The sequence below is a fragment of the Hylobates moloch genome, unplaced genomic scaffold (genome assembly GCF_009828535.3).
Source record: "Hylobates moloch isolate HMO894 unplaced genomic scaffold, HMol_V3 SCAFFOLD_9, whole genome shotgun sequence".
Classification (NCBI taxonomy): Eukaryota; Metazoa; Chordata; class Mammalia; order Primates; family Hylobatidae; genus Hylobates; species Hylobates moloch.
Genome location: NW_026652284.1, coordinates 41,158,077 through 41,172,179, shown reverse-complemented (window position 1 = coordinate 41,172,179; position 14,103 = coordinate 41,158,077). Strand labels below are relative to the sequence as shown.

The following is a 14,103-nucleotide window of genomic DNA, read 5'->3' as shown; positions in this document are numbered from 1 at the left end:
GGAGCAGACTGGGACTATGACATGGCCACAAATTAGTGAAAGATCTATTGGCCTAGGAATGCAAAGTCATATCTGGGGAAATGAATGCCTTGCCTGGAAAATAGGTACTAAAATATATAGCTCTGGATGAGTAAGTCAAAGTGGCTGGGAAGAATTTAGGAAAATGGACAAGGTGCTCTGGCTAACACAGCTTTTCATGAACAAAAATGACCTTATCAGAGAGAATGTCAATGCTGTGCCATGACTCTGAGGCACTGGGTATTTTAGGGGTACAGGAGAGCACATTGAGAGGACTCATGAGCAGCATGGCCCAGCAGAAGACTGAGGGCAGTGCAGATCAATGTCAGCCTTGGCCACTGGTTACCTGCAGGTGTCTTTCCTCTTCAGTGAAATGTTGATAATCAAGCCTACTTCAAGGGATAAGGCCTGAGGATTAAGGGAACTTATGCACGTAAAATGATCCTTTAAAAACATAAGTCCCATCAGGCTATCTGTCCCCTACCAGAACCCATTCTGTGGCTTCCCTTTGTACTGAGAATGAACCCAGCTCCTTTCAAATGTCCTGCAAGTCCTTCAGGATTGGGTTCCTGCCCATCTTTCCAACTTCAGCTCAAACCACACTCTCTCCATTCACTCAGCTCTGGCCACACAGACCTTTTCAATTCAAGGAAACATTTTGCCACCCTGAGTCTCTGCACTTGTTGTAGCACTGCCTGGCCAGCTCTTTCCTTGGGCTCTCTGGTTCTACAAGCTCCTGTCTTCCTTCAACCCCCAGATCCAATGTCACCTCTTTAAAGAGGTCTTTGCAGATCACCTAAGCAGATCCCTTGCTTTATCTCCTCCAGAATACTTGGATTCTCAAATCTCAATCATTTATTAGTTTATGTTTTCACTAACGATTTCCCTTGACGAAAGAGAAAGTTCTTCAAGTCTAGGGAAAGGATTTGCCTGTTTTCCACGGCATTCTCTGAGCCTGGCATAGTGCTTGGCACAGAGCACAAGCCCAGGAAGATTGGTCAAATGAATATACAAATTGGGGGTGGGGAAAAAATAGAGCTTGGTTGGCACATGGTGGTTACTGGGAGTTGCAATTATGGAATATATCGTGTAGCATTTTCTGTTTGCCCCTTTAAATCTTTTAAAATAGGGAAATAATCTATAACATAATAAAAAATTATAATGTAGAAAAAATATGTTTAAATATGACTGGTTATTATTTGCCTTGTCATAATTAAAATGGAAAAGAATTAGATTTTTATATATGTGATTATATCTTATAGGAGGATAGGTTGGAAAATTTTCTGATGATATCTAGACAGTTACAATGCAAATATCCACTCACATACGACACTGAAGGGTCATTTTTTTTTAACCTGGAGAGGATGTTTGTAACTTTCCTTCAATTTGTATACACACAATAGATGGTTGTACATAAATAGATATTCAACAGCTCCAGCAAAATTTCTACTGCCAAAGAGAAGAAAAATGTCAGAGTAAGCTGTAAAAAAAGTGCTTGGTTTTTTAAATGTAGAAATGGCAATTCGCAGCATTTATACAAATTGCCGTACACTGCGGGTTGCAACTCTGAAACTGAATAGTAAGAAAAGTTGCAGCTAAGAGCAAATCTGAGGACACTTGTTTTGAAAGTAAAGGCTTAGTCAGTATCACAGCATTCTGGCAATCTGCATATCATTAACTAGTGTGCTTTGTATTGGGATTGAGACTTCATGTATTGATTTGCTCCCATGTAAAGTGCTCTGACTAAAACTCTATTTAAAATCTTCAAAAAGAATCTGATCTTGGATGAAATAAGGAGAATTAACTTTTTAAAAGCCCTGTCATGTTTTTGGCATAATTATCTGTTAACAATATCCACATGACTATTTAATCCAATGGCTATATTGATCTAATATTTTACACTTTTTAGGTTATAATTTTATATACATTCTATGTAATATATGCAGAAATGTGAGTTGGTATCAGCAGAAAATATAAATAGCTTCAGAGGGAGTTAGATAAATTAGAAAGTGTGAGATAATACAAAAAAGTTCGAAATTTTAAGGTGAATTATATCTAACTAAAGTTTTCTCACAGTGCCATACCTTAGAAGTAGAACATAAGACTGGATTAGACAAATAGTTTACTGAAATTTCTTATGCATTTGTACTTTGGGCTCTCTTTTCTTCTCTGCATCAGTATATTCAGTATGTATTTTCCTCAATAAAACATAATTTATATAGTTATTTTAGAGTTACAATGAGTCTGGATATTTGTGAATGAGAAAAAAAGTCTTTTCTAAGAGGAAATGGGATGAAGTCCAGAGCCCCAGACCACAGTGAACACACTAACAGCCAATTTGCGACTTGAGATAACAGTGTCTAATGCTTATAGACTGAGTCCATTTCTCTGAGGTTACCTTCTGAAGAATTCCATGACGGAAATTGTATCTTTAATAACATGAAACCAATCAGTCAACTCTTGAGTATTTATAACAGGAAGAACTAGTGTTTAAGATATTCTAAATCACTAAATATTTTTAAGCGGTGTTTTTATTTTCAAACAAAATGATGTGATTTATAAACATTTTTGGGTCCTGCTTACCTCCTAATGCTGCTGTAATGAGTCTAGAACTTACAGCTGGCATGTCCTCAGTAAAGGCCAATGGCATGGGGGCCTGGAGGCAATTTAAGAAGGGGATATGGAGAAGTAGAAAGTTGGCTCAGGTTGAAGAATGTACTGTGACTAATCCACAAAACCAATCATCCACAGGTGGACAATATTTTAGAAATGGCCCAGGGGATGCTGCTCTGGTCTTTTGGAGCTGAATGAATATTTCCATATCATATAGTTTGTTTGTAATTTACTTTTTTTTCCAACAAAGAAGATTGTGCAGAATCGTTAAAGTGATCTTTTATGCCTTTAAGTGACTATCAAAGTCTGCGCCGAGATGGCCACAATCCTTCACAATATCACACAACTGCACGTTACCTTAGATACAAGGCTGGCTCTGTATGCTGCGAGTTGCTTCAGGTACTCCTTCTTCGCAGCCTCGGTTTTCTTTTTATAGACCTGCAACAACAGCAAAGAGTCTTAAATTAGAAAGTGCATCTGCTTTTGTTTTCAGAGAAGTACAATATAGAATGATAATTGCACACACATACACACTTATAGTTATATAATATAATAATATATATCTCCCCAAAGATTATGTTTTCTTACTGAAACAGATTTTTAAGAAGTATGGCAATAGACTAGAAAAGAAAAAAAAAGTTAACAACAGTAAAACTTTACACTTTTACATAAAACATATGAAAGGATTTATCTGGGTAGATATGAGTGTAGAGGTAGTTGTTGGCTTACAAAGATACTACTGACGAAGCTTCCCAGGGAAACCACATGTGAGTAAATAAGGCATTCATATTTATGTAATGGGCAGATAACTCCACAGCACATTCACATCCTGATATATATGTTCCATGCTAAATACAAAAACAAAGACAGAATTTAGAGATGACAAATCATGTTCAATAAGCAAATCAAAGGAAACAGAATGGAGAGTGCAGGTTCATCACTGAGTTAAGATTTGGAGCCTTTAAGTTCTACTTTCAAAGACTCAGGAAACAGTGATGGTGATTAAGGACACGTTTGGGAGAGGAATGGGAAGCCCAAGTGGCTGTAGATTGCATGCGTGCACTGCCCTGCAGTCCACTCTGGTCATGTCCTTTCCAAGAAAAACACTGGATGTCATGGGTCTGTGGACATCTCATTTTGAAAAGGTAAAAATGTTCTGAAATGAATTTCAGTTTACAGAAGCTTTCCATTTCTGAGAGGGAATCATCTTGAAAATAAAAGCAAAATCACCCTAAATTGAGCAAAAGTACTGAAAAATGACTTGCTTGTATGCTAAAGGTCACATCGCTAAGTTAAACAGTGAGCAGTCATTAGAGTTGAAAATGAAAGATTAGCAAAGTGAACACACATGGCCGTCTGCTACCATTAAGTTGATTCTTTCAAGGCTTTAGAGTATATTTTTGGCAGTCTTTTGAAATCAGCCTGAAAGAACAAAATATTTTTCATCCTTCACTGTGTAAATGGAAATGTATTTTCATTGATACGGCTATTTTAAATTTCTCACATTTTGGATTTTACAGCAGGGCATAAGGCTTGGCTAATATTTTGTAATGCTGAACTCAAAAACAGACACACAGATCAGTATTGAAAAGTGGCTTCAGAATTAGTCAGAGTAGTTAAATATAAATTATGTCTAAAGACCAAATATCTGCCATTTGGCAGCAGGGGTCAATTTATGGTTTCAAATGCTGACTGTGGTTTGCTGAGCCCAACACCAACTATGAAATTCGAGATGTGAGAAATATTATTTATTCATGAATATTTTAATTAAAGCAGAACATTTTGCTTAAGGTAAACAAATGACTAACCTTGTCAACAGAATTATAACAGGACTGTATGAAATGAATGGGCTAATTTTTCTCCTAAAGAGGGGGGGTGGGCTTCAGCCTTGACTTCTGTATTTGGCATTTTGGTCTAATAAAAGCCAAGTAAAATACAGAATTAAGAATTAGTACAATATTATCATATAATCAATGTGCCATCGTACTAAGTATGAAACTAAAGAAACTTTAAAAATTATATTTCAGAGTTTTTTTTTAAGCAAAAAGCCAATAAATCCTTTGGTTCAAGCACAGGAGTATTCTAAATTTACTGAGCTAATTATTGGAAGTCAAATTCAAATTCTTTTTTGGACATTCACACGTGAAAACAAATAAATGCTAAAGTCAAGTAAGTGCCTTTGAACAGTGTGATCTGTGTGTATCGTAAGCCTTGGTGCAGCCACGAAACAGCTCTCCTGCTTTTCATTGATTTACTTTTTTTGAGAGACAGATTTCTGTTTATAGTTTTTCCTTAAACCTCTTCTCAAAGACATAATTTATAATTAATGACCTTAAACTGACAATGTTTACATTTGCTTTTAATACTTCAAAACTTTCAAGAGGGTTTTTCTCCCATACAGATAGAAATCCTATTCAGGACTTTGAAGCAAACATTTAGTCAATAGGTCTTTTATGGTAATGCATCTTTGTATACCCTAAGCATTTCTATCATGCTTTTATTAATGTACTACTCCAAATGACTCCCGTTCAGCTAACTAGGATGTGTTTTGCTTTCAAAGGCAAATAGAATGCACTTTGGTTCATAGCATTGCCCACAGTGGCATTTTCTAAGTTGTGGCAGATAAGACAGTATTGCCAGATGGTCTGACTACAGCATCTATCATTTTTCTTTCATTGGTTTCTACTGAAACAGCAACAGTGTGACTACGATGCTGTCCCTTTGTTGAGCTCCTGGCAGTTAACATCACACAAAGTGTTAACTTTCCTGAAATTTGTTGCTTAACAACCAGGGAAGAAAGGTGGCTAACTCCACATGTTTCAGGCTGCATATGTGCCCCTGGTTTCCCTCCAGAATCGATGTTGTTACAGGATACCTGACTAGCATGCAGAGTCCCCTGTTTTCTACAAATGGCTCCCTATTGGCTATTGATGATTGGCTATGTGGGATCATCGCATAAGTGCCTAAATACCACTTTAGAAAAGAGTAAACTCATCATGTCACATTACATGGATTGATGGATACACTCTTTCCTGAATAGCTGCAGATGTTCAGAGGGAGAATTCAAACGGGGGTCATTTCAGAAGGTAGATTCCTGTAATTGTGTTGAAAGGGGAGTAGCATGGACCAGAATTAAAATCTGAGGTGGTCTCCTCAATAGTAATTAGCACCTCAATCTTTGAGAACTACCTGATGGCTCCCATTTTGTACACTCTGTATGTCTTTCTGATGTTACCTTCTAAAATTGGACAAGGATGTTGCTTGAATTCTATATTTAATGGAAATGTCTGAAGAAAGGCCTCAACTATGAATGAATGATAATGATATATAAAAATTCCACATGCAGGTGAAGTAGGGGAAAGGCTTTAAAAAAAGATGTTTAAAAATTATCGTAAAAAATCTCTCAAAAACATTTCAAAGCCTCTAATGATAGATAAAGAAAGTCCTCTGCTTGCAGAGAGCAAAGATATCCCAGCACAGCATTTGGCAATGAACAACCACTGCCACGAGCAAGTGCACAGACCTTCTAACTGACAAAGATGGGTCTGATTTATGTCAAAGTTCAGTTTAGGAAAGAAATGATCTCTCACTCTTAGGGAAAGACAAATATTTTAAAGGTATGTGATTCATACAGTAAATATTAGTATTTAGTTGAGTTACAAAATGGCTTCCAAATGGTCCACAGCTGTTTGAAATAAAGTAAAAAGTTGGCCAGATGAGGATCTAAAAATCATAATACATCATTTATCATTTTCCCCCACTCATCCAAACACATTTGAATTCATCCTGTCCTAACTAAGTTATATGCTGTGGTTTGTTATTCCAAGAAAGCTACCATATCCCATCTAAGGATTGCATCTCAGTGGCTAAACTAAAACATATATAATGGCTAAACTAAAACATACGTAGATAGTCATCAAATAGCAATTCTAGAGAACCCAAATCCTGTCACATGATCTAGTGATTCACTGAGGCATTTTTGAAATGCTCTAAATACCAGCATGTACACATGTTTTCATAAGCTAATAATCCCTAATTGAAATCAGCAGTTCAATATCAACGATATGAGAAACTCAAACAGAAAAAATTTCTCATACAATCTGTCATTTTCCTTTTACTTTCTGCTTCTTCCCTAAGCAAACAATCCATCTAGCTCATATAGAAAAGCAAAATCTTATAAATGCCATTTAATTCCTTCTTCCTTCCTTCTTTTCTGCTCTAGCCCTTAGTTAATCTCTAGTCATAGTTTATTTCAACAGTCTTTACAATAATAAGAAGAAAAAATGTAAAATTCTCCCAATTCTGGATTCTATCCAAAAACTAAAGGCATTCTTCATTCTGGGTAAGTTCAAATGTAGTTTTTCCCACTACTATTTCATATTTATAGAAAATCCTTAGAAATGTATAAGGATTTAGAATTTAACCACAATTCCCTGCAATATTTTTTAGAAATTTAAAATTTTCAGCTTCTTTCAAGGCTGTTTTATTTAGGTCAGTTAGAGCAAGTGCATCTATATTTTATTTAGAACTTAGTCCATTTAACTTAATGGTTAAATGTCCATCTTGTGTAACTCGCTCAGCATTTTCTTAGGCTCCAAGGCCTTTAGAAAGTGGTACTCAGAGGATTGAAAACATTATACAATGTGACAAACGTCTTGCTGTGGATTCCTTTTGAGGACTGTCTGACCCAGGTAAATGGTCTCAGCATATCGGTTTGACCTGTTTCTGGAATGGTAAGAATCCGAACCCAGGTCCTTGCCTGAAAAAAATGGCTACGAAATACATATCTGTTGATTTATTAAGTGAAGGTCACTAAGGAAAGTATGATGTTGTTGAGTTACGCTTACCAATCTACTGAGTGCCCAATATGTGCCTACTGTGGTGTGAGGCACCGATGTTATAAAATTACAATCAAAAAGTCATTAAAAATTATGCCTCCATTGTGTGCATTTTGTGGATCCTGCACTCTCTCTATATGTTACCTCTAATTCTTTCAATAAAAATGTTGCACTGGCATAATGAATATGGGATAATCCCCATTTTGCAGATAAGAAAACAGACTAGAATGGGTGATTATTTTACCTAATATACTAGAACAGGTATATGGTAAAACCATGGTGTGAATAAAATGAGTCTGGTGTCAAATGTTCCATCTTTCTTTGCTCAATGGTTTCTCCTAGCCATGAGAACTCCTTTTGATTCTTCTCTCAAGACATACAACTGCAAGGCCTGGTCTCTTTTGTTCACTGCTGAAGCCCCAGCATGCTTGGAACATCGTAGGTGCCCATGAAATATTTATTGAGCATCTAATCCATGGTCTCAGGTTTCTCCTTCTATGAATCAGCATTAGCATGTGTGCTAAGGATGAAACTGAACTGCATGTTCTGAATTACAATGTACATCAATGGAAACAGTGGATTGATACACAGGTATACAATCCACCCAAACATGTTTTCCAATTATAGATAAAGCACAACAGACTTGAAGGAGTATTATGTTTAAATTATTTTCCTGCCAACATCATGGAAAATTTCAAATGAAATGTCTGCTCCCATGGTGTCTCAGCACATGAATATTTGTATATGTGTAAAACAAATGCTTATGCCCATAAAGGCATGTAAGAATCACATTTATGTACCAATAATTGTATATGTGGATATATATAATATATGTAATAAATATATAGATAAATACCTGAATTTTACAAGTATGCTCACCATTTCATGTAATAATTTTCATTGCTCAGTTTCAAATTTGTGTGAACATGGACTTTGCTTACATTCTACAGTTTTTCAGTGAGCAACTGTTTTACATATCCTTCACTCCTAGTTTTTAAAAAATTGGGAAAATGCTTAATGTTTAAAAGAAAATGGCCAAGATAAACACATGTGTGAATGTTATAGTGCGACAGGATTTTAGTTAACCTTAAGTATTGTTGACATAAAAATCCAAATTTTATCAGAAGCTAAAGGGGAAAAAGAAACCCCGACAGCATTATGTAGTGGGTGTCTGAGCCCCAATGAAGAGGAAATGATTTGATTCTGTGGGCTCAGAGGATTTGTCAGCTGCCTCATAAGTATGATTCTGGCTCTTCATATCCCTGCTGCTTCTAATTTAGCAGGACAGGCTCATAATTGAAGCAAATTAACTATTTACACTTGCCACTTCTACCAGGGAAGAGGACACAGCAGCAGGAAAGAATGAGTAGGAAATTACATTCTTCCCACTTGTGTCAGATCTGCCCTTATATAAACACATTAACAGTAATTTCACGAGGCGTCAAACATAGGAATAAATACTGAGGAATAAAATAATGAGGTGTTGCTATTGAGCTGAACTGCTATGGCTAATATCCTTGGATATGAATTATGCATCTTGAAAGAAGGCATAAGTTAACAGTATTCAAACAGTTTCCCTGCAAGTGAGAACTGCTCATTAGGTTCTGGATCTCTAGGTAAATCTACTCTCCTCTTCCACGACAGGGCTAGCATTTAGAAAAATACATGCTCTGGGTACCGTGGGCTGCGGTTTCTCCTGAATACACTAAACTGAATAGGCTTTCCACTCCATTTTTAGCAAAACAGCATGTTTATTTAGCTCTTTGGCTGCAGCTTTAAAGCCATTTAATGTAATGTAAACAAGAACATTTTGTTTGTAATTTGCTAAATGTCTTACAGCCTGACTGTGTCTCCAATTAGGAACTTAAGGTTCATTTAGTAATTTACATCTGGTTCTGATTTAAGGTGACTTTCCTTTTTCACTTAAGAGCCGGCTTGCCGTGGCTAAAAAGGACCCAAGAACACTTTATAGCTCTTTGGACCAACCCTTTCTGCTTCAGAGTGGGACGAGCTCTTTTATTTTGTAGGGTTTTATTTGTTCTATATTGTCACTGTGAACCCAGGTCCTCCACTACAATGACCAGAATCAGAGAGTTTAGAAATAATGGAGGTAGACAGGAAATTTAGCTGGAACCTCATAAAAAAGATGCTGAGGGTTGCTCAAACTCCTAGGATCCTAATACAAAGGGTGTGATATTGTTAACTTATTTTTCTTTCTCTGCAGGTTCCAGTCCGTGAAAGATAAGTAGCAGAGACCAACATCACAGCAATACTTATGTTTTATTTCCTTCTCCATCTGGTGCCTTTTAAACAACTTAGTATGCTTCTGAAATGGGCTCTCCATTGTCTTACGAGTCATTAGCATTTAAAACCCCCGGTTGGAATCCCAAACACAATTCTGCTCCCATTCCAGATTCAGTACCATCTTCCAAAGTATTAAAATGGGGAGATCTCTGATATGTGGAGTTTGTTCAGTGGCTTTGGTAGGAATGATTCATAAGGGAGGTTTTGTGTTCCTTGAGGATTTTTATCGCTTCTTTCAGCTTCCTTTTGATTTCTCTTCTTTGAAAGATTCTTCACAGAAACCAAAGTACATATTGTTTCTCACTCACCATGGATTCTGAAAATAAAGATCTGCCCTTCTGCAGTGGCTTCTTACTCCCGCCTATACTCCACAATGAGGAAGCATGTGATATAAACACACAGCAGCTCTATTAGTCATGTTCCCTCTGGCTGTCAAGAAAACATTCAATTGTAATCTCACTAATAGCCGTTTTTCCTTAAATATTGTAATTTTCTGAGGCCCCCAATAAGTCATCAATAATTTTGACCATTTTTCCCAGTTTGTGTTTATATTTGTAGCTGTTCATAATTGTGGGCTATGATGACAACAGGATTTTGGAACAATTGTGGCACATGAAATCTTAGCCTTCCACCGGAACCAGCTGCCTACACAATGCCAACAGCATCACATGGTTGGTTCTGTAACATGCATATTTGTCCAAAATTTTGAATTTTAATTGTCTGCCTCGAATCTGCTCCAGGAACGTTCTTTTAAAAATACATAGCAGTATGTGTGCTCCCCAACTTGAATATTAAATGAGAACAGAACACAATTAATTTAAGTTTGAAACGGAGATATTATAGTATGTTGGCACAATGAGTGAACATAAAGGGAGAAAACAGGTGGTAATCTACTGTTATAACACTTTGGGATATTTTGCTGAAATTTTCTGGATGCCCAAATGTGCATTTCAGGCAGGCACGTTTGCTCTGCTGATGACTCTAGCAAACTGCTAGAGAAGGGCTGCTGCGGAGCAGCAGAGCAGTGGCCCAGCCAGTGCAATGTGCTCCCTTTTGTAAGCAGTGTCTGATTTCATTAATTTGACCCTCTCCCTGCTTGGTTCTGGCACAGGCCTGCATCCAACGCGTGTCCTACACCATACCTTTTGGCATAATCTTCAGCCTCACTCTCTTGATTAAGCAAGATCATCTTTTACGTTCAAATGATAGGTTATGTTGAACTTCTGTGAAGTCAAAGGAGCATACGGCATGGGAACAAATCATTTTAGAGTGGCCAAAACTGTTTTGGTCATCCCAATGCCTTGTTTTGGTAACTCTTAAACAAGTGTTCAAATTTTAAAATATTTACTTTTATAAGATAAAAAAATTTATTTCTCTCAATCTTGGCATAATTGTTTTAGCAACTGGATTTTGATTGAGAAACTGCTTTATGATACCAAATGATTTATATAAGTCAGCTATTATATAATTTTATCCTTTATAAAATGAATTTGCTCCCCCAAACCCTATTTTCACTGAGAGACAACCCAAAGGTATACTCATTACAAGTTACTTACTAAACTAGGCAACATATGAAACCTACAAAAGAGAAACATACAAAAGAGAAAGAGAAAAATATTTGCCATCATATGTATACAATTAAAAAGCCTTGCACATAATTGTAATTATAGCCACATTAGGGAGACCAGCCTTGATTCTGAATGCCAGAATGGGAAAATGGGAGTGATTTTCCTTTTTAACATGACAGTTGAGAGCAGTGAATCTCATATTTTTGGGGTCTGTAAATAACTTTGATGGTCAGACAAAATGAATGCAAAATGCTATCTTAATATTCTCCTCTTGCTGTATTAAAAATAAAAAGCCTTAGTGTAATAGAATTAGTGGGAAGAAACCTGCTGCCTGATATTTACTGCCTTGAGGAACTACCTGATTTTCATCATAAGAACATCATTATTCTTTTCCATCAGAAACATGAGAACAGGGATTTATTTTTTAATACTGACAGTGTAAAGAACCAATCGTGGGCTAGGGAACGCCTTTGCAGACCTCCCTCTTTAAAAACCACTGCTCTTGAATATGGAAAATAATTAGGAAAATGTAACTGGGGTCAGAGGATAGAGAAGAGAAGTAAGGTGAGTGGCAGAGCAGGCGATTGATGTTTCCAGAAATGAAGAGTTTGGCAAAGTAGACACTGAAGAGGCACAAATGAGCCTTGAAACAATACTCCCAGTTCAGTCACTAAGTCTTAGGTAGGGAAGAGGGGCTGAGCCTTCACAGGGGAATCATGTGTCTTCAGATGAACAAGAATTGCTGTACCCAATCCCTAGGGAAGGGAATTGCTTTTGGGATGCTTTCTCCAGGAAATTTTGTCTCACAAAGCAACAAAGTTTATGGTACTGAAGCCAGGTGCATATTCAAGAACGCACAGAGGGCTTACTGGAGGAGACAGCGAGCTATGTCTTCATATGTGGCATCATGGGTGGAGCAGGGAGGCATTAAGGTGACATTAAGGGAACAGGGAGGGGGTTGGGATTGCTGGTTGGAATACACTTAGTTTCTCATTCAGTGAGGCTCTGCTGAGTGGAGAAGTCAAGTCACTGTACAATTCACCCTGATTGTCCAACATCAGTTGGGAACCACATCTCAGGTTTGGCAGTGTGAGAGCAAACTGACCCAAGTTAGAATAGAAACTAGCTTTAAAATTCTGCAACAACATGTTAGGTTTCGATTAGAATCCCATAATACAATGTCAACTACCCTCTAATGGTGAGTGGGTATTTTAATTGAGTGTACAGAGAACGTTTCGGTGGTGTGTTTCCTGTTCTTAAAGAAAACTCTTGCAACACAGAGCTCCATAGGGCAGGCCTGTGCTTTCCTAGGACAGCACTCCTTCAGGCTGGCAATCTTGAAAAGGACGTAGGGAAATATGTAGAGATTTCAGATTCTAGAAGACAGCTTTGACTTACAGAAAAGAGAGAATGGAGGGACCTGGAAGAGCAAGTTCTATGTTTCCTTAGCAACTGGTTTTGTCATTATCCCCATCATTAATTTCATAGGGTTTGTTAGGAAAAGCATTGTAAGTTGAGTGACAAGTTTTATTCATGGTAATTCTACGTACCAGGCATGTAACTGTAGATAAATCATTCAACACAATGGGGGGTCTGTTTGTCTTATTCTCTGTTCTATCCTCAGTGCCTAGAACAGTGCCTGGCACATACGTGCTCAACAAATATTGGTTGAATAAACGAATGAATTTAATTTATATGGCCCCATTTTGTAATCTGCAAAATTTGGGTAATAATTTCCCTGTATATCTATGAGTATTGAGTAGAACAAATCAAATAAATAATGCAAAAGTGCTTTTAAAACTATAAGACACTATATACTTTATAGATGTTAATATATAATATAAACACAATATATAGATCCTTCTAGATGCATAAATAGGTGTGGGCTTTTTTTGTATTTACATAATTCCTGGACATGATGAGGAAAGATTGATGACTCTAATTAAGAATAAAATATGACACCAGTTCATCACTAATGCAATTCAGTATTCTGCAATGGCTAAAACTGCATCTACATAGTTATTTCAATCACTTATTTTAATGAAAATGCTTTTAAATTTTTGTTTATGATGCTGAGATTTTTAGATGGTGACCATGGCCATCTAGTTCCTGGTTTAGAAATGTCGGATCAACATTACTTCTTTGTTTAGGTGGGCTCCATCCTCTCCTGAACCCTCACTCTCTCTATGACTCCAATCCTCTTTAAGACCTTCTGAGCTATTTGTGCTGTGTCCGTGGTGTCTCACGTGGCCTTCCCTGAGCATGGTCCTCAGTCACACCAGGGCAATACATGAGAGAAGGAAAAAACCAGGCATCTGGTCCCATTTAACACAGCCCAAAAATATGGTGTAAATACATATTGGGGATTGAATAACAGCCCCTGGCGGTCTTTAGGGAATGGCTAGGGGCGGAAACTCTTGAATTTGAGGTTCATTTAGCAAAGAGCAAAGAGGGTTTTGATGACAAAATGGTAAATAGTAAGTGCTGAAGAGAGGTGTGGACAGTTTTCAAAATACTTTTAGGACTTTTTTTTCAGTCTTCATGTTCACATTGGCAACATTAAGGAATAAGGCAATCCTGGCTGAGATATGTAAAAGTGCTTCCAAAAGTAACTAAACTATATAAACTTTGAAACAAAGGAATCAACATGCTATTTATGGAGGAGTAATAAAGGAGTATAACATTATGTGAACGTCTCAGAAAGTCTGGTTCGGATGGGGACACATGCTCAGCGTCTGTTCTGGGATCTAAAGAAATTACTC

The 14,103-nt window shown here is 37.1% G+C and overlaps 1 protein-coding gene across 2 annotated transcripts in view; it reads right to left on the bottom strand.

Annotated features, from left to right (window-relative positions):
* TOX (thymocyte selection associated high mobility group box) overlaps positions 1 to 14,103 on the bottom strand; it is a 308,486-nt gene that overhangs the window by 17,050 nt on the left and 277,333 nt on the right. For both annotated transcript variants that reach the window (XM_032759710.2, XM_058444146.1), the window contains one exon: positions 2,989 to 3,069. In XM_032759710.2, coding sequence (XP_032615601.1) covers positions 2,989 to 3,069 — 81 coding nt within the window. The remainder of the gene's footprint in view (positions 1 to 2,988; positions 3,070 to 14,103) is intronic.